This window comes from Scomber japonicus, chromosome 12, assembly GCF_027409825.1.
Source record: "Scomber japonicus isolate fScoJap1 chromosome 12, fScoJap1.pri, whole genome shotgun sequence".
NCBI lineage: Eukaryota > Metazoa > Chordata > Actinopteri > Scombriformes > Scombridae > Scomber > Scomber japonicus.
In genome coordinates, this window is record NC_070589.1 from 6,320,838 (window position 1) to 6,348,532 (window position 27,695).

At 40.6% G+C, this 27,695-nt stretch overlaps 2 protein-coding genes across 2 annotated transcripts; one reads left to right on the top strand and one right to left on the bottom strand.

The window, feature by feature from the left end:
- Nucleotides 1-1,451: 1,451 nt before the first annotated feature.
- On the bottom strand, nucleotides 1,452-16,778 carry LOC128368494 (protein Niban 1-like). Its single transcript, XM_053329321.1, has 14 exons — nucleotides 16,712-16,778; nucleotides 13,404-13,534; nucleotides 13,158-13,295; nucleotides 12,951-13,068; nucleotides 11,757-11,918; nucleotides 8,211-8,326; nucleotides 7,990-8,094; nucleotides 6,278-6,440; nucleotides 5,927-6,108; nucleotides 5,690-5,836; nucleotides 5,471-5,581; nucleotides 5,080-5,187; nucleotides 4,838-4,949; nucleotides 1,452-3,666 (listed from the first exon to the last, which is right to left on the bottom strand). The coding sequence occupies exons 1-14, from the start codon at nucleotides 16,764-16,766 to the stop codon at nucleotides 1,613-1,615; spliced, it is 3,702 nt and encodes a 1,233-aa protein (XP_053185296.1). The 5' UTR covers nucleotides 16,767-16,778; the 3' UTR covers nucleotides 1,452-1,612.
- Nucleotides 16,779-20,031: 3,253 nt separating this feature from the next.
- Nucleotides 20,032-27,147, top strand: olfml2bb (olfactomedin-like 2Bb). Its single transcript, XM_053330635.1, has 10 exons — nucleotides 20,032-20,331; nucleotides 21,365-21,637; nucleotides 21,758-21,865; nucleotides 22,922-23,089; nucleotides 23,382-23,486; nucleotides 23,622-23,715; nucleotides 23,987-24,571; nucleotides 24,694-24,870; nucleotides 26,056-26,252; nucleotides 26,746-27,147. The coding sequence occupies exons 1-10, from the start codon at nucleotides 20,032-20,034 to the stop codon at nucleotides 27,133-27,135; spliced, it is 2,397 nt and encodes a 798-aa protein (XP_053186610.1). The 3' UTR covers nucleotides 27,136-27,147.
- Nucleotides 27,148-27,695: the final 548 nt, after the last annotated feature.

A 27,695-nucleotide genomic window follows, 5' to 3' on the forward strand; every position in this document is an offset into this window, starting at 1 on the left:
CCAGGACTGTGATATACTGACCAATTAAAAACCAGGAATAGATTGGACAATGTGGACAGTGGAAATGAAAATACTCCATGTTTCCCTACAAATAAAAGTTTCCTTGAGTCACTCACTGCTAGACAACAAGGTAACTCACCTGTCTGTATATATGAATGTGAATCAGAGCAGCATAAAGACACTTCTCACAACAGAAATGTATTGTGCCATTGACCAAACTACAGAGAGGTCACATACTGTATTTGCAGGACACTGACAGCTACCTAAATACTGTATTACTTTTAGGCATATTTGCACACATAGTCAAGTTTTTGATGCATGTTTATGTTTTATATTATAAGTTATTGTTAATGTATGTACATTGTGTTTTTTTATTATATTAGTTGAGTTTATTGCTACTTAACAAGACACTGTAAACAGAAGCAAGTACTGGACTATAGATACACTCCATCTCTCTCACTGTCTTTCATCCTCAGGTTCTTTAATAAAAACATTTCATATGACACATGACTGTTTTAATATCACAGTGTTCACATTTACTTCTTGGATATTATACAGGCACCTTGTAGAATTTTCTTGTAAATAAAAGAGGTTTGGTTTACATTCACATTTAAAAAAAAAAAAAAAAAAAAAATCAAAGCCTGCACCTGTTGGGCCTGACAAATACTATACATTGTTTTCTATTGGTTTGGTCTATTGACAATATTTTAGTATGAGCTAACTGGAATTCATCTTATAAAACTTTTTTCCAGAAAGACAGAATAAAAAGTGTCATAATTACCCTCCAAAAAATGACATCATTAAACAGACATTGCCACATCTCATTACAATGTTACTGCTAATAACTGTTGGATCGGTGGAACAGTATGAAATCACGGCAGAAATGTGTATTGCATCACCTGTGTCCTCGAGCATGAAGGACCCTCTTATAAAAACAGTGATCCATACTTGGTATTGCTGGTGGTGAAAAACTTCTTAAGGTTCTATACCTTTTTTAAAACAGCACTTAAAGTGGATATGAAGCAGTCAATCAGAGAATTATCCTCTCAACTCTTATACATTATGTATTTGTTTATACACAGTTATTGGCTAGCTAGTGAACATAGTGGGTAATTCAACAGCTAAATAGCCCGATATTTTCTCTGACATGCTCATCATATCAGTATTATTATAGCTTTTTCCGCTACTTGCAAGTCACCCAAAAAGTCCAAAATCAATGCAGCTTTAAGAAGTTTGACCATTTTCAATAATACACTTGTTGGGTCAGTTAAGCCATTTCAGTGTTAACAAAAATAGCAGGAGTCAATAAAAAATGTTATCAAGAACAAATATTACAGAATATGTATGTATATATATATATATATATATGTATATATATGTATATATATATATGTATATATGTATATATATATGTATGTATATATATATACATATGTATATATACATATACATATATAAAATGCCTTATTCAAAATGCAGTAGTATAAAATATGCAGTAATATTTAAAAAGATTTGATGTTTCACTCTGTTCTCTGTACCATTTCATCACAAACTGGGAGTTTAAGTAATCAAGTAGATCTCAGGATCTACAGTTGTCGTGGTAACGAGTTTGTCAGCTGCTGGTGGGACAGGGGTTGATTACTGTCTCCACCTCAGTGATCTCAGTCACAAGGTCTCTGATGATGGCCACACTGCCCAATGGTTGCTCAGGATCGCTTTCTTCCTGCAATTCTATTGGCGTAGAACTTTCAAGAACGTCTTCTGGTTTTTCTTTTCTCTGCTCTTCCTCCTCCTCCTTTTCTTTCTTCTCAGCCACCGCTTTATTACTGCTCTTCTCTTCACCTACCTTCTCATCCTCTTCTTTCCTGTCAGTCCCTGCCTCATTACTGCTTTTCTCATCTACCTTCTCCTCCTCTTCTTTCTTTTCAGACACCATTTCACTACTGTTCTTCCCCTCATCTACCTTCTCTTCACTCTCGCTCTGCTCTGGGGTCTGAGTTAAAGCGGTGGCGCTCTCTGCTGGTGATTCTGAGGACCTGCAGCAATCTTCGACACGTTCTTCTGCTTGCCCTTCATCTCTTTTTTTCTCCACCTCTTCCTCTTTTTCTTCTCTTGTCTCTGACTCCTCTTTCTGCTCTTCAGTTAGGTTGTCTTCCTCCTCTGCTGCCTCTTTCTGTTTCTCCCCTTTTACCCTTTTCATCTCCCAAATGTCCTTAATTTCTCCCGTCAGGTACACAGCTCTGTCTGTGTTTTGCCGTACCACTGTCTGTGGGACGGGAGTTGCCTCTGAGCTGCAACCGACTGCCTGGCTTAGTGAGCCGAGGCTAATCTTCATTGGACTATCTGTGTAAGGGTCTTGTGGGAGTGATGGGATGGATGGCTGCGGGGGAGAAGCATCTTCTGATGTTTGATTTGAGGCTGTGAGGTCAGGTATTGCAGAATTTTCAGGTATATCAGATTTGTCACTTTGAGCACTTTCAACTGTGACAGCTGGGACCTCTGTGAGTTGCGGCGTGGACAGAGGGGATGCTGGGGGGTCAGGAGAAACTGGGATGGGAGTACTGCATTCTGGAACAGTCGGGGATTCAGGTGTAACAGACGCATCAGAGTCGGGTAGGGCCGAGTCGGAAGATTCGGTTGCTGGTGGTGTGTCAGCTGTGAGCTGGACTTGTTCATTGGTTACCTCAAAGCAAGAAGCCTCCTCCTGAGGTTCATCAAACTGTTGTGTTACAATAATGACAGGAGATACAAGCACTCTGCTCTGGTCAGAGATAGGAAGGTTCCTGATATCAGTGTTTAGTTCAGGGTCAACTGCAGCTGTGACTGACTGACCTGCTGCCTCTACAACAGTAGCAGATTCTGTACCTTCATCCTTTGGTTGTGGAGCAGATTCCTCATCTACAACAGGAGCAGATTCTGTACCCTCATCCTTTGGTTGTGGAGCAGATTCCTCATCTACAACAGGAGTAGATTCTCTTCCCTCCTCCTCCAAGGGAGCAGATTCTTTACCTCCTTCATCTACAACAGGAGCAGATTCTTTACCTCCTTCATTTACAACAGGAGTAGATTCTTTACCTCCTTCATCTACAACAGGAGTAGATTCTTTACCTCCTTCACTTACAACAGGAGCCGATTCTTTACCTCCTTCATCTACAACAGGAGCAGATTCTTTACCTCCTTCATCTACAACAGGAGCAGATTCTTTACCTCCTTCATCTACAACAGGAGCCGATTCTTTACCTCCTTCATCTACAACAGGAGCCGATTCTTTACCTCCTTCATCTACAACAGGAGCAGACTCTTTACCTCCCTCCTCCACCAAGGGAGCAGATTCTTTACCTCCCTTCCCCACCAAGGGAGCCGATTCTTTACCCCCTTCATCTACAACAGGAGCAGATTCTTTATCTCCTTTCTCCACCAAGGGAGCAGATTCTTTACCTCCTTCCTCCACCAGGGGAAAAGATTCTTTATTTCCTTCCTCTGCCAGGGGATCAGATTCTTTATCTCCACTTGGCACCCCTGAGGAGGAATCTCGAGCTTGAAAGGCTGGGCTTCCTGGAGCAGAGAGAGGAGGCGTGTGTCCGAGCAGACTGTACTGACTAATGGCCAGATCCGTAGTGTCCAGTAGGAGGTTGTTGGTCTTCTTACTGGCAGCGTCTTGGACAACTGAAAGGGGAAGAGAACAAGTTATAAAATCAACTTTGAGCAAGTTATGTCCTATTTTACATTTGCCAATTTTATGGATGCCTTCTCAATGTTTTGGGCCAACTCTTAAGAAACACTGGTTAATGAGATGGTGCCCAAATGATGACCCTGTAGACTTGTCTGCATTATTCCTTTATTTGGTAAGACAGATCAATCAATCAATCTTTTTTTATATAGCACCAAATCACAACAGAAGTCATCTCAAGGCACTTTACACACAGAGCTGGTCTGAACTGTACTCGAGAGACATACTTCAAGAAAAGCTTCTCATATCAGAGGGGTTGCAAATTAGTGGCCTTTAGTAAGACTAGTGGAACCAGTTGATGGTGGTTGGCATTCAGATGGAGTTGCCTTTCAAACCATATGGGCTGAACATACTAGCCTGAGCAGATGCAATGTAGACATAAGGCTGGATCATGCCGCCAAGCATCTGCTCTTTGCTTTGGCAGTTCAGGGAATGATTCAACAACTCTTAAAAGGTGCACTAGATCAGAGAAAGATGTGAAAAGTTTTCTGATGCATCTGGGTGATGACTTGACTACTGACCCACTATTGCAGGGCCTGTTGATAGGTCCAAACATCATCTAGCATGAATACTGGGCTCCCATAAGAAAGTCTTCCCGGTGTTACAACTGACAGGGCCATAGTTACCATTAAAGACACAAAGTACTTTCAGTGAATTTGTGTTAAAAAAAGAGACGTGTTTGGTGCCAAGTAAACAGTTTTGTTCTACCCAACACAAATGCTAAGTTCACATCCCTAATCCCCAAATTAACATTGTAATACATATTTACATTCCTCTTGTCAGCTTTAAATGTTTGTGTGTGGGAGGCCTTTATCTGAATATTTTTGGAGGAGATACACACACCACAATTACAGGAAGACTTGTCTCCGAAATTCAACAGGAAACATGGATTTGAAGCTTGTTAGATAAGCTATATTTAGACACAGTGCTAAACTCAGTTAATGTGTCAATCAGACAGGCTTGAAGAACACTCAGCCTTTAAAATTCTTCCATTTTAACCAGTTTGTACCAGATCCTCACATTTAGTTCCACATGTCTTATCTTTTCATGGCTGATAAAAACCTCTCTGTATTGATTTGTATGTGGATGGTCTGTATGTGTGTTTACCTGTCTCTATCTCCTTGCTGAGGATGTTTCTCAGAACATCATCATAGACATTATGAACCAGGATAAAACTGCTGTAGTCTGAGAAGATGTACTGCTCGAACTGCTCGAACTCCTGCAGACAGAAAACATATTCAATGCATTTTATACGATCAAAGTACCGAAATGAGACAGAATATACATGTGGACACTGTAATGTGTAAGAGATAGTGTGAGACAGACTGCAGTGGTTGTATTTGACTTACACTCTTCCACTTGCTGTGCATCCCCTTGGTGAGAGCAGGATGAGTGATTTCCAGTAGAGCTTCCTCATAGATCCTCCGCTGGACCACTCTGCTGTCATAGTCCAGCTGCTGCTCACACACACACATTTGAAAACTTGTAGTTTTGAACATTATAATGCTTTATTGTACTTTTTTAACACATATTTCAACCATAGAGTGTATTGGGAGTAGAATGGACTGTATGTGCAATGATGTGGGATAATGAAACCGTAATTTTATGGACCAAAGTTGTGTCATTTTGGGATACTGTTGGTGTCGATGGAGCAGCACTACTGAATTTATAAATGTACACTGCACAGCACATACAATCATTACAATCTGATTGATTGAAAAGATGTTTTGCTTCTTTTACCTTCAGAACTCGTCCTTTAGCTCGGTCCATCTTGACAGGAACCTGAGAAGGCTGCAGCCTGGTTGATGACTGCAGGAACATCTCTAAGGTGTAGACAGCACTGTCTAACAGCTGGAAGACAAACACCATGTCAACATGAGACAAACTTCTATTTTATTTCTGCTTCTTAAAAGCTGAGGTGGAGGCTTTAACTGAATCTCCAGCAATAGTCCATCATACCTGCTCCATCTCCAGATGTGCAGAGTTAACCAGACGCTCGGCGCTATTCAATCCAAACCTCTGATTTAAATCCTGAAGCTTCTCGGTCAGCTTCGCCACCTGCCGGTAGCAACGATCCAGGCTGATGGAGCGCAGAGTGGACAGGGCCTGGAGAACACACACAAAAACACAATTACTTAATCGTCTAGTCTTTCTCAATTGATGGACATGCACACGCTGACAACACAAGAGTCTCACCTTCTTGGTCTCCTCCGTGTGTTCATTTGTGTTTGTGAAGGCGGTGTCCATCTGTGTTCGCAGTGTGTGTTGCATCTCCTGAATTCCTACACTTATGTTTTCTGTCAGCGCCTCCAGGATGGAGGACATGTAGGGCGCTACGGAGTCATTGCACACCTTTTCTGCTTCTTTACATATACAGTCTGGAACAAACACACAAGCGATATGTTTCAAACTTATAAGCTGACTCTTTTCTTGACAGGAAGTTCAAGATTGTAGGAGCAGATATTAGTTCAGCAGTATTATGTTCCCCCCTCTAAAAACAGTTGATTTATCTTGACATGTTTAAACCAGATAAAGCTCAACGGTTACCTCGCACTTTCTTCTCCAGGAAGCTGTGAGAGGTCATTATCTGGTCCAGATCTGATCTGATGAGCGCCTGATTGGTTGATGCCATCTGACGACACTCACCCTTCAGAGTCTCCAGACTTGCAGTCAGCTGCTCCAGAACCAACATGTAGGTTGCCTGCACCGTCTGTACACATAGAAACATAATAACAGCACATCAGACAAGAGTGAGTTAGTGTGCATGGAAGAAAAAATGTGTTCTGAGATTAATATCAAAATCTGATAAGTATTTGCTAAATTGTGCACTTTATTAACCTTTATATTGCTCTCAAATATGTCCACACTGGAAATGTAGTGTCCATGTCATGCACACTACTTTCTGCTATCATCACACAATGCAATGCTGCACACTTAAGAGATGTAAAAGTTGCAGCTATGTGACACCTGACAGTGATGATTTAAATGATCATCTCAAATGACTGCCCTCCTACTTTTTTGTCCACTAGGTGGCAGCACAACAAACTTTAAACACAACACTAATAAACTGCATTATAGTCTTATAAAATGTTTGTGGCTAATGTGTTAGCATATTAACACATCCAGCAGACTCAGAGCAACATTAACATTCATTGGAAATATGTTTTTCACACCACTTGATGAATGTAAGTCCAATATTAACTTTCTTGTTATATTTAGTATTGACTAAGAAATCTGCCTGTTTAGCTGCTAAATGCTGCATTATGTTCAGCAGCTATTCTCTAACACATAATGGTCATAATTCTGTGTGCTTGTCACTATGAGAAACACCTTTTAATATTATAGACACTCATTTGACTTGTTAACATAAAAATATTGATTAGTGCAGCTTTAAAGTGAAGTCAGATTTTTTTTTTTGTCAGAATTTACACTTAAATATCAGAATTCTTTGTGTTGTCTGATAAATTTAATGACAGCATTGTTTGGGATGTGTTGTGCTGCTTGAAATAAAGTAGTCACATGACTATCCACACCCACAAAATCTCAGTGGGGTACGCGCTTCATTAAAAAAAAAAAAATAAATGAATATATGCACCCGCACGCTAAATCAGAGCTCCCTATTCTTTATGTTGTGAGCTGGTGTGATGTGATGTGACAACATCCACAATTCTGTTTTACTCCATCTTTCCATCGGACATTATGTTTACATTAATCAATCAGCTGATTAGTAGTGAGTGGTACATCTGCCACTCAAACCCTGTGTCTCTGTTACTCTGAATACATCACAGACATTATTATAAACAAGTGTCTATATGAAAGATATTAAAACTATAAACAGTGAGGTCAGTGGATTACCTAACTGCTTTTAGAGAGACATTATGGTTGAGGCTTTTTTGTAATGTAAATTTAAAACACTGCAAGCACCATAAACAAAAATTTCTTCATGTATTTTATATTTTAATCTGTATAATCAAAGATATCTCCAATAAAACCGAAGGGCTATATACCATAATATTTGAGAAAATGGTAATTTGGGAGAACTGACCCTTTAATATTCTTGAACACATCAATAGTTACATTATACATTACATAGAGCCACTAAGGACTTTCAGAAAGAGTTGAGCACACATGAACGACCCAAGACGACATAGAGAATGTGTCACATGACTATAATATAGTTTGTGCATTGAGCATCGGCTCCGTTGTCATAGTCTCATCATGAACATCTCACTGTGTTGTATAAGTTATTAGTTACTCACCGCCAACCACTGTCGCATCCTCTCTGCCTTCTTGCCCTTCAGCCTGGACTGAAGCTGACTCTGTAACCACGGCAACACTTCCACCATCACCTGAGAGGCCAGCACCTAATAGCACATATATTTATTTAGCAAGGGGATGAAAAGAGAACCATAAGAAGTGTGTGTGTGTGTGTGTGTGTGTGTGTGTGTGTGTGTGTGTGTGTGTGTGTGTGTGTGCTCACTTGTTCTTCTGTGCCCAGCAGTATTTCCCAGGATTGATAGCATCCTTTGTCCTGGCGGTAGAGTTGGAGGGCTCGGATGTATGCCTTACTCTCATAGGATGAATCACACCAGGGGTCTGCAGGATGTGTGGAGGAGTTTGTTTGAAATCATGATGAGCCTTTTTTCTTACAGTCTCTTAACTTTTCTTTAGAACGTCAAATGTCCTCTTTCTCTGGAAGAGGACATTTGACAAGATGTACTTCCTTTTATGCATTTCTAACCTTTACAGACAGTAGTAGAGAGATGACAGGAAATGAGGGAGACATATGCAACAAAAGGTCCCAGTTTCATAACTCATATTCATAAATAATTGGTAAAGACAGTGAAAAGTGGAGCTACTTGTATTCTAAATGTCTACTTCTGGTAAATTTCCTAATTGTTGTTTACATACTTTTTGTATGCAGTGCTTACCCCAGCTTCTGTGGGTGCTTCTAGTGCTTCTGTGGGTGTTCATAGTCACATGACTACTTTGATTCAAACACTACACCACAAAAATGTTGCTATTAGGTTTAACAGAGAATAGTAAAGATGAAGAATTCAGATATTCAGATGTAAATTCTGACCAAAAAAACATATATAATATAGTTAAATAAATGGAGCAAATGTGTTATTATAAGGATAGTGCATAAAATACATTAAACTGCATGTTACTGTTTTCTCCTGCAGTCATTGCATTAGATGCTATCTGTGGCTAAAACAATGAGGCTGGCCACAACTTCTGTTCATCACTATTTCAACTCTACACTCATCATCCTGCTGCCAGTAAATAAACTCACTTGAGCGCCAAATGTGTATTAATCCACAGCTGTAAATATATCCTTCAACAAATGCATCATTTCCTTCTGTTAGAGTAACGTTTACTAAAAGCTACAGTGACCAGCAATTGCACAAATAACTAAAAGACATCCTTGAACACAATTAACTATAATTCACTAGTATTACAACCAACTTAATATATTAGATTACTAGATTGCTGTAGAATTCACATCAAGCATGATGATGATGTAAGCTCTAGTGTTGCTGTGTTTATTGGCATTGGTGTTATTGTATCCTATTATTATTCCTTTTGTTTCTATAGTTCCCCAGAAGGCGATTGGGTCATCGTCTCTTTCTCAATTTATATCAAAATTTTGAGGAACAGAAACCTTTGCCAGTTCTGAGCCGTGAGCTTACTTCACTTTATCATTGACAGGATGAATCACACTAATGTAACTAAAAACCGACTGGCAGGCAGGATGAAATCATTTTCCAGCTGATGTCACTGGCATTTGTTGAGCTCCGGTGGTTGGAGTGTTGTAAATAAGTGTGCAGTAAACATGCATCCTGAGTATGCTTGCTTTTCTTCTTTTATAAAGTCATAACGGTGAAAGGTTCATTCACACATACGCAAACACCCTTAACCAATGTGTTGGTGACCTTATTTCCTTTCTAATTTTGAATATGAAGTGTCAGTTGCTACATCTGTGTGTTAGTCACTGCTACATTGATACAGGCATTAAACACACTTTTAAAAAATCAGTTCTAATGAATACTGACAACATATGGAAAGGAAACCCTAACCCATACTCATTTCTTTAGTTTTTTGGTTTTTAGATGTAGGATGGCGTCTATGCAACATTCTGTTCTTTGTCTTTTTTATCAGTTTCTATATCTTGTCACCTTTATAAACTTGCTCCGTCTAAAGTGTTGCAACTGCCTTATTTACATGTCTACACATTGGCTTTAAACAACTCTCAGCTAGCGGCTAAATGATCCATTATGTTTATTAGTCAGTGTAAACTTTCTTTGTCTTTGACATTTGGTGCAGAGTAGGTGGTGCACAGAGGGGTTTATCAGAGGGTGTTTTGTTTCGTGAAGACAGCTGGTGTTGGAAACAGCACTGATGAGAGCAGTGAGACTGAACCAAAAGGCCGCAGGGCGTAAAAACACAATAGGATGAGCTGAAAGACGATACAATGCTTCATAGAGTCGAGGGGGAACTGCAGACACTGGTGATGACTGTTGGTTTTTCCACTAGAGCATTACAATGCACATACAGTCATTTGAGACGTCGTTCATATGAAAACATTAACTTTCTTTGTTGGAACACATAAAGTAACTTTTTGTGTGGAAGTTTCATCCCTTACTTTCAATTTCATCCAGATAACTAATAAAGAAACACTGACTATCATTTTTGCGGGTAACAAAGGGAGCTGTTATCAGTTTGTTAAAAATAATGGAAAATAATAAAAGTAAAGTGAGAATAATATTTGAAAAAATGACATATTTTGGTTGAATTCAAGTAATTAAAAGAAAAATAGTAGGTGCGTGGCAGTTGAATATGTTGTTTCCTGTTGCTGCTGAGGGTATCTTGGTGGCTGTGCAGATGTGACATGCAATGTTTTTCGCAACCCTTAACAAAAAGTAGAAGGGCTGTTTTTGGCCTGTATCCAAGCTTACCACACAGGAAGCTGACAACATTAATATTTTTATGTATCACCCGGGGCAACTGCCACCACATGAGTGATAAGCTGAAAAAGAGCTGCAGCGTTTACAGCCTCATTTGACTTTAGAGAAATGCAGAAGTGGGATTGCTATTAAACACGTCATAGCGCCTCAGTGGTGGGATAATGGTTAATAATGCAAATAGTTTTAACAGTTAAGATGCTGGAAAGCACATGATAATAATCTATCCGGATATACTTCGTGACGAGCTGTGGTGTACATCATTAGTCAATTTCAAATGAAAAGCTTCACAAGCAGCGATTAAATGATCAGTTTATTTTTTTACTTTTCTTCATAAAAATGTATTTATTATTAACTTACTTTAGGAAATATACTTATTGGCTTTCTTTTTGAAAGTGTGGAGGGAAGACTTGTCAGTGTCATGCATTGATGTATTATAAGAGCTGGATATGGTGCCATTTTTCCCATAGATCTCCATTGTAGAAGAGACGACTGTGAAACTGTTGACAGGACACCTCCACCAAATTATCAACGTCATCACAATGTAAAGTCTGTGGGCTGAGTGGAAACTCACATGGGAAACACTATTGCACATATTCAGTGGGCTGTATAATATGGAAGTAAACCCGGAAACTAGAAATGTAGGTTTAGGGTTAGAACCTAGCCTGGCTCAGTTCAAGTTCACTGATGAAACCATATGAACGCATTGTATCTGGCTTGTGCAGGCAGTGGAAATGAAACCTGGCAACCTCACTGCGACAAAAATCTGTATTTCGTTTTTCACTCTTGACACAGGCATGCTGGCTGTTTCCCGCTGACTGCAGTCTTTATGTTCAGTTAAATAATGTCCTGGCTCCAGCTGTGTACTTAACACACGGTGGATAAGCTCTTGTTTTTTCCAGATGTTAATAACTTCTCATTTTTGGCTACACCTAGCATTTAGGGAAATTTTTTATTTTTTATTTTTTATTTTTATTTTTTGTTGGTGCTTTAAAGTTATTGTATTTTTGTAATTTTTGTGTAAATATACAGGATTGAAAAAATGTGTTTAAGTGTTTTACCGAGGTTGCAATGTCTAATGCAGGTCTTGAGGGCAGACAGAAAATGATCTCTTTCCTCTTCCTGTTGGAACAGGAAGCAGGTGTAACCCGTATAAGGCAGGTGCAAATACACAGCGAACATATTTGAGGATGATACCACCGAAGAAGAATCCTCCTTCACTCCTGAAAACACAGAGAACAGCATTAGAGATATTCCACAGTGGGCTAGTTTACGTTCAACAGTGATAATAGCTGAGGTTTAGGTAAACCATGGGCCTTTATAGGCTTCAGGAGCCTGACCCAGACTTTATGGGCCCTGACTATGTATTGTCCTGTCTCGTTAAATTTGAGACACAAACTTTACCTTTTAAGTAACAAAACCCAAACCTGACCCAAAGTCTGTTATTTTGTTGTGACCCGCTGGGAAGCACAAATGCCATTTATTTGCGTAAAGCTTTAGCTCAGTGTTAGTTTAGTTCATTCATAAATGTTTCTCATTGTCTCTTTTGACTGCACCAATTGCTCATTTGGGTCATGTGTTGCAAGTATGCAATGCCTTGTGGGAAGAAACCAATCTGTTGTATTAGCTTGGAAAGTAAACTCTTAGTAATGGAATAAAGAGAGCACAAAGATAGCGTCGGGTCTCAAGTCAGGGTTGGGTTTGACATTTGGCAGTTCCGGTCAGGTTCAGTTGGGTCCAGTACAGGCTGGGTGTGGGTCTCAAATTTTAGGACAATGCCGAACTCCAGGACACATACTCAAATAAATAACAATATCATCAACAAGCTTATCATTAGTGGCTTAATCCAAGTTTTCTTAGCGACTGCTTCAATTGTTAGTTTGAACTTTTGAAAATACAAAGAGCTGCTTTTGAGGTAATTATAACCATAAAGCTGTATTTTGGGGGAAACCACTACTTTCATCAGTGTTAAATCCTTTGATGTTATTCTTGTAAACTGTAGACAGCAGGCACTTGACGAAACTAGTCAATCTGAAACCTTAAATGTATGTGATGTGAGATTTAGAGAGAGAGGTGTATGTATGGGTTTGAACTTTTGACATTTCCTGTCTCTGTGTTCAACACCAGAAATTCAGAGTGAATCCCTCAGTCACTGATAGTCCACGCTTTATCATGTATGGCTGAGTGTTAACACCGTAAATCAAACTGTGTTCAATATTGTAGATTTGTTATTTGTAGGAATAAGTTAAGACTACCATTGAGTATTCCAGTGCAGGTTCTCTCCAGCAGAGCTTTGGATTCCGCCTCTGTAGTCAACACACTACCACCTGCTGGCTGGAGGACCAACTTAGCTGCAACTCCACGATTAAAAGTCTACAGGTGGAAATACAGACAACATGTGTCCAGTATTAGTTATGTGTGATTTCACTCTGAATGTGACGTTTTGTGTGTGAAAGTGTTACCTCCATGTTTTCATGTATCTCCACTTTGTAGTTTCTTCTCAGAACGATGAATCTCTCTTTGCATTTCTTTCCTTGCTCATCCCAGCCAGAAGACTTAATACTTCCTTGGTACAGCACCTCCTCTGGAGCATACTTAGGCTATACACACATGCACAAACATACATGTAAGTTTTACAGCTGTGCCCAGTATGAATATGTATTTAGAGAGTAAAACAGGGTTGACTGATTGACAGTTGGAGCTCTTACCCTATGTGTGAGCAACAGCCCCCTCCCCTCTTTCTTAGGCTCCAGCTCCTGGTGTAAGTGGCCAAGATAGGCTGCAGAATACTGCTGACGGTAAAACTCACTGAATTTCTGGAAGGTGTTGTTAACAAGTCCTGGAAACAAATAAACACACACACACATTTTTAAATTATATCATATGTATCTCTTTTTGTTTGGTCCCTTTAACCCTAACTATGGACTTAATTCATAGACTTACAGATGTCATCTATTGCATGAAACTACTGGTGGACAGTTGCTGGTGGATTTAGTCTTAAAGTAGGGTTTTCACAAATGTTCACGTCATTTTGTCCTCCATCACTTTACATTGAAAGCACATTTGAAGGAGATCTTTTAATAGTCAGTATGAACAGGAGGAATGATTGAATGAGTGACCATTTTTACATGATGAACAATGAATGAAATGACTTTTGACCAACCGACTAAGAATTATCACCAAACTTTGCGGTACCCGTCAGCAGCTCTACAGGGCATTTGAGTCTCTTTTAGCTTTCCAGCATCGCACACTTCGCTATCATCAGTCCATCAGTCCCAACAGTAGCAGACAGCTGATATAATCAAAAAAGCTCTCATAAGCCCCAATAAACTACCTGCACCAGTTCAGGCAGACAAAACTAGCGACTAACTTGTTGAGCAATTAGCAGCTAAAGATCCAAACACTTTTGAGTGATTAGACATATGAAGTGAATTAAATACTTGTGCTACCTGTCTGTTGAATATGTTACTAGGCAACGTATTAGCCATAAGAACATTATAAAGTGACAGTAAATCAATGTTCTGTTTTCATTTTGTCCCAATGCCCTCATGTAGCTAAAAAAAAAATCAATGAATGCAGCTAAGTTACATTATCAAAGTGTTGATGCACTGTCTTTGGTGTGCAAAACAAAAATATGGTCTTAAACACTCCAAAGATACTACTTCATTCTACTACATTCAAAGCTACCAAATTGATGCTTTAATGAGGTTTTGGTGAGGAGAAATGGGAACATTTGAAAACCAAAAAGCACTACAATATATACTATGTGGGTTCATGTGACCTTCTCACTTCTGCTGCTCTGCCCTGAGCTCAGTAATTAGTATGGTTGGTGAGGTGAGAAAGAGTGGGTGAAACAGACAAAAAAAACAGTTACCACACACACATACACAATTAAGTTTCCTATCTCAGATTAAATTCCACAACAATCAATGACATATGCACAACACGTTGTATGAAAAGACACATAACCGCACACAGCTAGACTCACAAACCCAAACAGATATACACCCATACTTTGTGGGTGTAATATCATTTTGTTTATTTGAATGTGTCAATCAAACAACTGGCTTTCAAATCAAATCACGTAGAAGTCAGAGCGATGTACCAGCTTGTGTTTAAATGGATGTAATAGACTCTCTATCATGATCAAGGCTGCTGTGTATGTGATATAACACACGTGTGTCCATCTGCAGGGAAAGATGGAGATGTGCTTGGATGTGTCTCGGTCACGATCTTTCTATCTAGGTATTTGTTTAGACTGTGTAACCATTATCCCATATTATTAAGGCCTGCTTCGAAACCCGCCTTTCATCTCTCATGCAAATAAACACAAAGTAGGGCTCAGGAAGATCAGACAACCCATAATAATGTAATAGTTGGAAATGGCTGTAATTACATTCTAGTTTGCGGTGAAGATTAGTGGCAGGATGTGAGCGTGCTGATAACATGTATGGGAATGCACACATGGAGGAATAAGCAAAAGCATTCCTCACAGCACATTACATTTGTTTTAAAGCCAAAGTTATTATCACTTTTTCTTTTGTCATCACACTTTTCTTTTCTTTTTTTTTCTCATGTTGCCGTCCCATTGAAACTGATGCGCCAGACATCTTGGTGGCCTAATGTTTAGCATTTAACCACAAACATTGATTCCGGTTGGTAACATTTGCTGCATGTCACCCTCGACTACAGTACCACCATGATTCCTGTCTGCCCGGAAACTATGCGATCAAATGGAAAAAAAGATGGATGACAAATTAACGGAAAAACTTAATGAAGGTAGATGTTTCCACACAGGTGCACTTCATGGTGCAATTAACATCCAATCATGCTCTGCGGCAGGTATAGAAATGCTGAGCACGTCCAGTTGATTCTGATTTCGGATCCGATTTTTGTTGAGTTTCAGTCACAAAGACGTTGCAATAGAAAGAGTGACATTATTCTTGTGGGTTAATGCGATATGGAAGAAAGAAATAGAGCAACTGTTCCTCAGGTGACTGAGAAAGTCAATCTAGGACGAGATCAGACTGTGTCAGCAAGAAAAGTCCATCGACAGTTACATAGACAGGGATATTATAATTGGGTTGCAGTGCATAAACGCCTCATTACAAAGATGAATGCATGTTATAGAGTTCAGTGGTGCAAAGCAATAGGCAGCATTTAAGAGGGAAAAAAAGTGATATGATCAGATGAGTCATCCATCATCTTATTCTTGAGAAGTTGGCGATTGCGTGTGTGGTGTACACCAAGAGAAGAGTACAGGTCTGAATGCTTGCTGTTGTGCTGGGGGTGAAGGGGGGGGGGGGGTATTTTACTAGGATTGGTTTGGGTCCACTTGTCACCTTAGAGGGAACGGTCACTACAAATCAATACAAAGTAGTTCCGAGTTATCATGATGAAACATTTCTATCGTAATGGGAGAGGTCTCTTCTAGGATATTAATGCCTCCATCCATTGATTGGTTGGACAGGTATGATAATGAGGTGAATAAAATGCTATGGCCTTCACAGTCACCTGTCAGTTACGGCCAATACTATCTTTTAAACGAAAGGTGTTCATCCTTCCAGTAGAGTTAAGAAACTTGTAGAACCAATGCCAAGATGCTTTGAGGTTGTTCTTGTGGTTAGTGGTGACCCAACACCTTACTAACACACTTTACTGCATGTTAATGTTTCTTTATGTTCACCGTAAACATCAACATCTAAACACTGAAATAAAGCATGCATTCCATACATTAAAAAAAAGTGAGGTGTAAGAGACGATAGTGCCAGGTTTAGAGGAAGAAAACAACACAAATGCAGCTGCAACACCTGCTACATCCTGAACCACTACTGCTGCACCTTTCACCTTTTCTCCTTTCTATGCATGAGGCTGAGATGTGCCATCAATGAGCCATCAAAGTTATTGTGAGCGATTCTAAAACGTTTTCAAAAGTGTGCACAACTGTAGATCACACCTTAAGAATGCTAAAAATATACATATAAACAAAACAATGAAGAAATATGTTTGGTTTTACCTTTGACGTGGCTGATTTTAGCCTCATCTAACAAGCCTGAAGAAGATGCTCCCATAATTTCTCTGTTCCCGTTCCTTGAGAAGCTTAATTCAGTGAAATCTGCAGGAAATCTATATGCAAAACAACTAAAATGAGCTGCTCGGATGTGTCAAGAGGTTTTTTTGCTCAGCTCATTTCCTCTGCGCGGTGAGTCAGTCAGTGTGTGGTGAGCTGGGAGGGACTCTTTGAGTGATGTGAAATGTGCCACAGCGGTCGTCTCACCAGCTGGAACCACAACCTCCCTCGTATAGGGCCACCTGCTGGTGAACGCTTTAGATACAGTAGTACTATACCTGTAGCTATGTGCAATAGTGTTACATCCAAAATAACACATCACAGTTACAGTCCTGCCTATTTTAAAAAGTGATTAACTGACATACGTGAGAATCATTTTAACTTATCGACTCTTGCAAGGTGTTTTTGTGTTGTTAAATGGTTTCAGAGATTTAGTGCCTTGGTGTCCCATTGTGCAACTCCTCCAACACCTTTCCATTGTCTCTTTCTGGCAAGACGAGCAGTGTTCAGAATGTACAGAATGTCATCGCCTATTGTTAATTTGTCCCATTTACTGAACTGGCATTTTGTCTAAGGACTGAATGCTCTCAGCTCAACCCTGACTGCAATGCACTGCCCCCATTCAAATGAATGAGAGGACTGATGTCAGTCTGAACACTGGCCTACGCATTGGCTCTATACTTGCCTCCTTGTTTTTGGTACAGTACTGCTCCCCAAGCTTTGCTGTGATGGACAATGAAGGGTAACTTAAGGGGAACCCAACACTGGTGTGTAGAGCAGTCAATCAGCTATCCAACAGTTCATGTGATTGGCTTGTTTGAGGGTACAAGTCCTTTTACCTTGTTTTTGGTTTCTGTTCTCGTCATCTCGGTCTGTGTTTATAGCTCATAAAGACAGCTGGCTTTTCAGGCCAGTGGTGGCTGAGTAGACCAAGCGTTTCTCTGAGTTGGCCAGCATTCTGAGGTTTCGGGTTCAAAGCAGGCTGGCAGCATGTGGCTTTCACGCTGGTGTGATTCACTGCAGCAGGTGTTGCAACTTTCTCAAATATGTGGGCAGGCGAGGCTGTCATCATAGCTTGTACTGTGCCACTTAAAGTGTGTATCACCAAAACAACTGTGATGACTTGGAGGTCTGTGTCAGGGTAAAGACCATTATGTGTTAGAGAATAGCTGCTTAGTCTTAGTCAAGATTTCAGAGGCTAGCTGCAAAGGTGTTTCTATCCAGCTTAAGTTTCAGTTGCATTTGCAGCAGTCGATACTGATGATGTCAATTCATCAGATGAGTCAAGGTTCTCTAAAATATCTCTCAGCCTTGTGGTTGATAAATGTTTCTCACTTCATCTTTCATCAGTGATGGACATCTGAGAACCTTTGTCTCACAGAGCAGCTGCTGGCCGTTCAGGTAACATTCAGAAAGAGTTTTAGGCAGCTGGAGTCAGGGAGAGAAGAGTGTTAGCATTTTTCTCTTTACAGGGAAACTTTTCATTGGCACTGACAGGTGAGTGCATTCCTTCTGAAGTTCAGCCCTGCTCTGTTTTTGAGATGCTTTAGAACAATACAGCATCTCTTTACAGGATAAGCATTGTTTCAGCTTGCCAGGTGAGTCTGCACATCATTGTGACTCTTTGCTAGTCATGATTAACCCCCCCCCCCCATGATGGATGAAACTAAAGACCCCTTAAAACCACATAAATACACCCATTGATAATGTTGCATAATTAGGGGATTTAATGGTGTTTATGAGAGGAAATTAAGGAATATATTATAATATTGTAGTATATGTTTTAATGGATTATCTGCATGGTTTCAGGGTGTAAAACCCCTTAAAATGAAAGCCATGGCTTAATTTACACCTTTAACTTTTCAGTTAAGATTAAAATTCAGCGATTGCGTTCATGTTTTTTGCATTTTAAGGGTTTTGGAACATTAAGAGGAATCTGTGATGTTGTAGTGCAGTCATATTTTAAGCTCATAACTTTTCAAATATGTCTCAAAACAGCAGTCACATGTCCATATCAACAGTGAATGTGTTGTTCCTCTCTGTAATCATTCCTCCTGTTCATACTGACTATTAAAAGATCTCCTTCAAATGTGCTTTCAATAGTGTTGGAGGACTAAATCCACAGTGTGTCCACACAGTCATTTAAAAGTAGATGATCAGCTTCTATTGAGCTTCAGCAGTGTGAGTTATTCATATCAAGTGATTTCTGATACATTTACAGTCTGTTTACCATCAAATTATCATCTTTTGGATTCTTTGGAGTCTATTTTTGGGTTGGTTCAGTATCTAATAGTGCTTGAATTTCAGGAACACTGATTGCTCTCTGGAATTCCTCGGTGCTGTTTTTGGCCCACCTGTATGATGTTGAACAGCTTACTGAGCTGCTGAGGTGTGGTGTTGTTTGTTTCTGTCTTTTTGAGGAAGACAGTAATTAGTGTGTGGTCACACAGAGGAGTCAGTGGTTTAGCTGGGAATGCACTGAGAGAGAAAGGATCTGTCACCATGTAATCACTGCTACTGTTGCCAAGAGGTGAACAAAAAGTCTACACCTACCTAGAGTCTCCTCATAAGCTACATTTGACAATGACACCCCCTTTGCTCTCGCTCCCTGCTTCTTCCTCTCCTCTCCTCTCCTCTCCCTCTCTCTTTTCCTCCCTCTCTTTCTCTCTGCACCCCCTTTCCCCCACCCCCTCTCCTTCCTCTTCTTTTTCCTCCCCACTTTCTCTCCTCCCTTTCTCTCCCTCTCTGCCCCCCCCCTCTCTCTCTCTCTCTCCCTCCCTCCCCCTCTCTTTCTCTCTCTCTCTCTCTCTCTCTCTGCAGGCTGCATTCAGTCTGGATCAGTCTGCACCAGGACCGGGTCTTGTGTAGAGGTATTTCTCCTCTGATGGTGCCACCAGCTGAAGCCCAATTAAAACTGTTTCCCCCCCCCCCATCTAGTTTTTATAGGTGCAACTTTGGCCTGTTTCTTCATCTCCCATTCATTCGCTTAAAGGTTCATTGATGACATTTCAGCTGAGTGCGCACTTTTTCTTCAGGTTAACTTTTGATCAGTGTTCACTGAGTGTGTTTTGAGATGTGAATCCTCTTTAAGGATCTATCCATCCTGGTCAACTGTTTAATGTCACGTTGCTGAGTTTGCTGTGGAAACCGGTGGACTGTGGGATACGTGGGCGTTTAATCACTGGACCTACTTCATAATTACCTCTGACTATAGTTTCATCCACCAAGTGTTCTTCATTGTCTACTGTTGCTGGTGTTGTGGAGACATGTGGCGCAGATTCTCTCTGTTGGTTTTCTGGTGCGCTGTGAGCGGACTTGATGCTCTGGAGGCGGACAGGACCGCGGCTCCAGCGCTGCAGAAGATGCTGCTGACGGAGGCAGCAGAGATGGAGAAACCGGGAAAGGACTCTCCTCCTACGGCTAAGCTGGAGGAGAGTGTGCGGGGAACGGGGCAGCAGTCCCCGGAGAGAGGTGCTTCTGTCGGTGCGGAGGGGAAAGTTAAGCAACGACCCACCACCGAGCCTCTGCAGGATGAACTGGACAACCAGGAGAACATCATGAGCCAGGTCAGCGCATATCTCCTTTAATACCAGACTTCATTCGCTTTGATGCGCTTTAATGATAAATTGCATAACAGCAAAGGCGCAACACACTAGAAGAAAGTTTGCCACATTTTTTTAATTAAAAAGTAAAACTTTTTAATTCGGCATCAGCCAATAAACTAAGCAACACTCCTCACAGTAGAATGACATGTTTAAGTTTGAGTTTTCTCACTTTAGCGAGCGTGTGAGACTGTGGTAAAAGTTACATGAATCAAAGTGCAGTTCTGTATGGGGCATGCTGCAGAAATAATAATACTGATAATGATGGGAAGTATTTCATTGCCAGATTTAAAAGCTAAAACCAATTTAATTTTTCCTCTTTCCATGAGATGTCCCATTTGACCTAATATGCCTGCAGACCTGTGAGTCAGATCACATCCCAGTTGTTACTGTGTGAACTCAGCAAAAATTTTCCATCCACTTCATCAAGAGGAAACCGCAGGAGAATTCAAATTACGTGTGTGCGTCTTGGTTGCATTTGAACTGTAAAGCATACATATATATCATTTCCCACATGAAAACGTGATTACGTGATTGCATTAGACAGCAGTTTTTTAGGTCTGCTTCTTTTTCCTTTTAAACATGATCCAAAACCCCACAGTGTGTCACTTCAAGTCAAATGACGTGGTAAATCAGACCCAGAGCTGTGTGTGTGTGTGTGTGTGTGTCTGTGTGTGGGTGAGGGTGTGTGTGGGTTCACCCTGGTGACAGTTGCATCCATCTAGTGGTTGGTTATGTAATATCCTTCAAACTGTAAGAGCTCCATAACCAAAAAAGTGGCTTTTTTTGTAAATGACTGTAGCTATCTTTTTCCCAGGCGGCTCACCACTGCTGCAGCTGCAAATCATCTCACATGATGCAACTTGTTCTATTTGTTCGTGTATTTCTACATGAAGACAATAGAATATAAATAGTTTAGGTTAGCACAAGGTTTCTTCAGATCTGACCACACTGACATAGAAATTGAGAAGCTAAACTCTTTGCCCTTCTCTTTCAGTTGCTGGGAGATTATGACAAAGTAAAGACTGTGTCATCAGGGTCAGACTGTGTTTGTCGCTGCATTGTTCGCCCAATCAAACGCTCTGACTGCAGCCGCATCCTCAATGGCGACCCGGCGGCGCCTTCTCAAGATTTCTACACTGTGGAGACGGTTACCAAGGGAACGGACTGCAAGAAGTGTGTGTGCATGGCTCCGCCTTCAGCTGTCAACCCCTGCGAGGGAGATTACAGGTTTAAAAAACTACAGGAGGCAAGCAAGGATGACATTAAGGTAGACACACACACACATACACATACACAGACACACTAAGAATGACTTTTTGAAATACATTGCTCTTGTTTTTCTGCCTCTGTCTTTATCTCACCACTCACTGTGTTTTTGTGGTTTTAGCTGTCAACTATCATTGACTTGTTGGAGGGCTCTCTGTATGGGATGGACTTGTTAAAGCTCCAGTCTGTTACTGACAAGCTGCTGTCCAGGGTGGACAACATGGAGAAGGTCAGCACACTCTCAGTTTGCACTGAGATACAGCAAGTCATGGAACTCTGAACTTAAGCTTTCCATAATAAAGAATAACAAAGGCTGGCAGATGGATTATGAAAGTTAATTTTTTTGTTTAATGTGAACTGAAGGGACAAAAATGTGTGAAGAGTTCAGGATACTTGTCAAGTGGCATTTTCAGGATTGGAAGTTAACATTTCAAACCACCAATTCAAGTAACACCAGTACTGTGTAGTTAATCAATAATGAATAAATAATCAATAATAGCTGATAATGACACTGCTATCCCCTGCCTGATGTCAGTGGTCTTTTTACTACTTTTGTTTTATCAGCAGCAGATGTTCCTCTCAAATATGTGTTCTGTTCATTGATCATTCACTCTTATGTTTGAGCTTCACTGTGCACACTGATTTATGTGCAGAATTAAGTTTCACATTCATTTGCTGAAGTTGGAATGTGTCTCTGTGTTTACTGAAAATCTCAGTGTTTGTGTACTGGAGGCTTCAAGTTTCCACATTAAGTTCTGTATTGGACCAGAATCTACTCCAAACTAGTTAGTTGGTGATGTTATAAATGTTGCTCTTAAATAAACACCTTAAACAGAGAATAGACTGTACAGTGAAGTAGGCAGTACACTTCTTGTGTCCAGCAAGTTAAAATTTTGAAATGAACAATATTTGAGGATTCATAGATTGTGTATTTTTAATGAGGGAGATGGAAATTGAACCTTTTTTGTGTAAAAGCCACATCAAACACAGTTCATTCAAAGAAGCCTTTTTATGTCTCCAAACATGTCTGGATGGATAACAGTTTGAGGGCAGTATTTAAAATTTCCTATTTTATCATTTCCTTTTTACACATGAGGAACAAAAATTTAAAAAACATGCCTGTAAAACAAATACGAATGTTGGCATTAGATTCACATTGCAATATATTTGAATCCTCTGAGCTGTATAGAAGCATCTGCATCTGTCATATTTCTCCACAGTAGTTCCTGAGTGTACCTTTGTGAATGGACGGTTTATGTATTATCCTCCTCTCTGTGCACTCCAGGCTTTTGCCCGTAATTCTACAGAGAGAGTGAGAGACAAAGAACGTGTGAAAGAGAGAGCCAAAGAGAAAGAGAGAGAGAAGAAGGCTCAGCAGCAGAAAAAAAAGAAAACAAGTGATTTGGAGCGTTCTGGACCGAAAAGTGGAGCACCTGCCTACGCCAACAAGCAGGTACAGCATGTCTGCAAATCAAGTCAGTTTGACTCCAGCCAACACGTGCTTTCTTTCACAACTTTAATCCAAAAATACCGTTCAGTCTTAAACATTTGTCTTGCTACTAAAACTACTTTTTGCACACAGTTTAACTTGGTGATAAACATTACGCTCTTCTGCCAAAGCACCTGGCACGATCTGAAGCTAGGACACAATCCAGCATCGTATCTGTTACATAAAACAATGTTATCTTAACTGAAAAGTCCATATTCTATATGAACTAAGCTGAATGTCTTTTTTACCGTAGCAGAAGACTTACGATGAGCTTTACGTTGGAAGTCAACTAAAGAGGAACCAACTGCAAGATGGTGTGGAGCAACAACAGCAAGCCAGAAACAAGACGAGCACACAAAAGGCAATCAAAGACAAGACGGAGTCGAAGCAGCCCATCAAAGACAAGACGGAGACAAAGCAGGCAATGAAAGACAAGACAGAGACGAAGCAACCGATCAAAGACAAAACGGAGACGAAGCAGCCCATTAAAGACAAGAACAGCATGGTCATCAGAGGCGTGACTTTTTACAAGGCAGAGGAGGGGAGCTACAAGGAGGAGGAAGAGGAGGAGAGAGGAAGAGGAAAGAATAGTAAGTATAACGCAGAGATGTCCAAACTATTCCTTAAATGGTTCATGTGGCTGCAGGTTGTCATTCCAACAAAGCAGGAGCACACCAGGCTTGACTCATTGAATTAACTGATCTCAATCTTCAGGCAATCGAATCATGTGTGCTCTAGATTGACTGGAACAAAAACCTGCTGGCACACAGCCCTGTATGGAATAGTTTGGACATGCCTGTTATGCTGAATTCATGTCATGCTCTGAAGTAGGAAAAATAATTACATTTCCCTTCTTTACAGCGAGTGCTTCAGTGGACTTGCTGATCTTGGACGAGCTCCCACCTATCAGGATTATCACCACCCGTAGTCCAAGACCTTCAATGACCGTTCCCACCAAACAGGACACCAAGGATCTTCCCAGGATAACCAGTGTGCCCGCATCCACCCAGCAACCGACAACTTTCCCGACTACCATCCAGCAAACCACACCTACGACCAAACCAGCTCCCACCACCATGAAAACAACGATTCGGCCAACTACTAGCATACCACCAACAACTACCACGCCACCAACGACTACGACGCCACCAACGACTACGACACCACCAACGACTACGACGCCAACGACAACCAAACTGACAACTACTACCCAACAAACTACCACCACTCCAACAACTACAACTACTACTACAACTACAACTACAACTACTACTACAACTACACAGCCACCCAGGCCTGTCACTCAGCATAAAAGCTCACCATCAGATACCAATATCAGTCCACCTGTTAATGTGTCTCCAACGGCAACGTCTCAGCAAGGATCCAAAACTCGACTCACCTGGACAGAGAGTCCCGCTGACCAACCAAAGACCACAAAAAAGCCTGGTACGGTGTCTTCATCTAAATAAATGATTTATCTTGTAGCGCTTGTACTAAAAGACTAATCAAATGATAGATAGTGTTGTCAGTTTGAATCACAGTGTCATCTTTCATGTGTGTTCTTGAAGCCGTGTGTAAGGACACAGTAGCCAGCATCTCAGAACCCATCCAGCAGAACTCTTACGGCCTCAGTGACGGAGCCTGGATGAGGGATCCTCGCGGCCACGGCAACGTCATCTACCTTACCAATGGTCACTATGGCAACAACCTCCAAGAGTTCAAAGACATGGACACCTTCAAATTAGGTATAAGACTTGTGCGTGAGTTAGTGTGTGTGTGTGCGTGTGTGTGATTGTGATTGTGTGTAGAAGAAATTGAGCTTGTCTTTCCAACAAGGACAAACAGGTTTATTTGAAATGTTTCTAGGCTGTGAAACAATATTTTATGAGATCAGCATGGGTGCCATGTTTCCCTACTCATTATCCAGAACTAAACATTGTGTGCTTTTATTCAGGCTAATCCAGTGCTTTATCCAGATGTTGCCTTTCAGAACAAATTAAGCCTCAGATCAGATCAAGCATTAATGATTTTTTTAGAAGCTTTATAAATGTAAGATTAACACCCCAGTATCAGACCCCACTGGCTGATTCTGGGATGACAGCCAGTGGAAAAGTATTAGTACAATAAAATAAAAAGATTTTTTGTAACCTATCATGTTTTTTGAAAACATTGTTAGATGGATTTTATGCTTTTGGGAAAATCAGGCCATGAACCTAAAAGTGTTACCAGCAAAATATTCTTTATTCTTCTTCATTGTATATTTGGATACCCATTAGCCTCCATGACATAAAAAGAATTAAAGAAAAATCACATCAATAAAACAAGAAAAGAATGAGTGAACTAACTCAATGCAGACTGTATAAACAGTAATATTTAGCTGCAGCTATAGTAAACAAAGGCTGCTACTAATTATTTGCATCGTCTATTAATCTTCCAGTTATTTTCTCCTGGTCTATGAAATGAAAAAAATAACATTCACTGTCAAATCTACTATTCATTGCAGCACTGTAACAGACTAGACTGGAATTTGGGTGTCTAGTTTTCTTTTGTGGCAAATTCAATATTAGCATTGGTTATGTAATTGCTTAGCTGTCTAACATAATACCATTTCTAGGTCAGTATGGACATTTGTCTAAATCTAATGGTCCTACTATCTGTTACCACTGCATCTGTGTTCACTTGGATCTTAGAAATTAAATAAACCAAATACAAAACAAAGGCATCACCAGCAAATACACAGATGTTCCTAGAAAGCTTTAAAAAATAGCATCCATTGAGGTAATACTGATTATTTAGTGCAAAGTAGCCAGTATAATATTACTAGAAAAGTATGATAAAGGATGAATGTGCCTTGATTTACAGTCACAGTTACATTAAAGCTGTAGTAGATGTGAACCTAAGCAGCTGTTTCTGTGTGTCTTCCTGTTCAGGTCAGGTCAGTAATTCCTACAAGCTGCCATACAGCTACACTGGAACAGGCCACGTTGTGTATAACGGAGCTTTCTACTACAACCGCGCCTTCAGCAGGGACGTGATCAGATATGACCTGAGACTGAGATACGTAGCTGCCTGGACCACTCTGCATGATGCTATACTGGAGGAGCAAGCTCACAGGACACAGACTGAAGTAAGACTGAGCCACTCTTATGTAACTGTACAAGGAACACTGAGTGATGATGATGATGATGGGGAATGTACACTGGGGTCTCTTTAAAGGATTGTGAAAGGTCAGGGAGGGGAACAAAAACACTTCAAATCACTAAAGAGGTCGAAAGGGCAAAAAATGAATAGCAGAGACAACTGCTGGAGAGGTTTTTTTACATTTGTTCTCTGTTTGGTTCAGTTCACAGTAGTTGGTTTACTCTGCTAAGTAAAAAGGTGTGTTATATGCAAAACTGCAGTTAGGAGACGACTAGCCTCACTTCAAAAAAAATGGGAGTCAAAGGAAATCAGCTTCTTTAATAAAACACTGACCAACACCTCTAAAGATCATTAATATGTTTTTCTGTTCTGTTTGATATATTACATCAACAGTAATGTAAAAATGTCACTGTGTTTGAAAGTAGAGTTTCACATCATTTGTCCTTTTTACGTTGTTCTTTTTACATTTTATTTTGAAGGTGGAGTTAGCTGTGGATGAGTCGGGCCTGTGGCTGCTCTACCCCGCTCTGGACACAGAAGGCTTCCACCAGGAGGTAATGCTGCTGACCCACCTCCGCTCCAGAGACCTGCAGCCAATACGGAGCTTCCGCACGGGTCTTCGGCACGGTCGCTACGGCAACAGCTTCCTGGTTTGCGGCGTGCTTTACGCCGTGGACAGTATAGAGCGTCACTATGCCAACGTGACGTACGCCTTTGACACACACACACTCACGCACACCGTGCCCACCCTGGCCTTCACGAACACTCACATGCACACCTCACAGCTGACGTACTGCCCACTGGACAAGAAGCTGTACGCGTGGGACAACGGACATCAGATGATGTATGATGTCATCTTTGCTTATTAGCAGAATGGATGGACAGTTGAAGATAGAAAGAATAATGTAAATGAACTGATATTTTATTGATGACTGTGGATCAGTCTAACTCAACATGTTTTTATATCGACCTCGGCTGCTCTGCCACACAAAGCAACATCAGTATTAATCAATCAGAGTGGGAACGTATTCACATTTTGGAAAAAGGACAAACCCCATGGACCATATGTATGAATGTAAATAGATGCATACACATCTAACTCTGTTTCTCCATGTGGAGACAGTTCCACTTTTTCTTCATAAGTCAGACTGTGCTGGTGAAATGAGTCATATTTAGCCACAAATAATTCAGACAATCAAGAGTGTGATTGTCCACAATACATCCATGTAGACACACTTTCTCACATCAAGCGATGATCACTGTGGAGGGTGCTTCTTCATATGTACAGTACATGCTTCACTCTTACATCAAAACATATGATGCTCACCTGAGACTCATCACAGATCAGGCTGATTTCTCTTATTATGACCCTGCTTTAGACAAAGGCAGTGGGATTAATCTCAGTGAAGAGGATCTGTTACATAGAGCA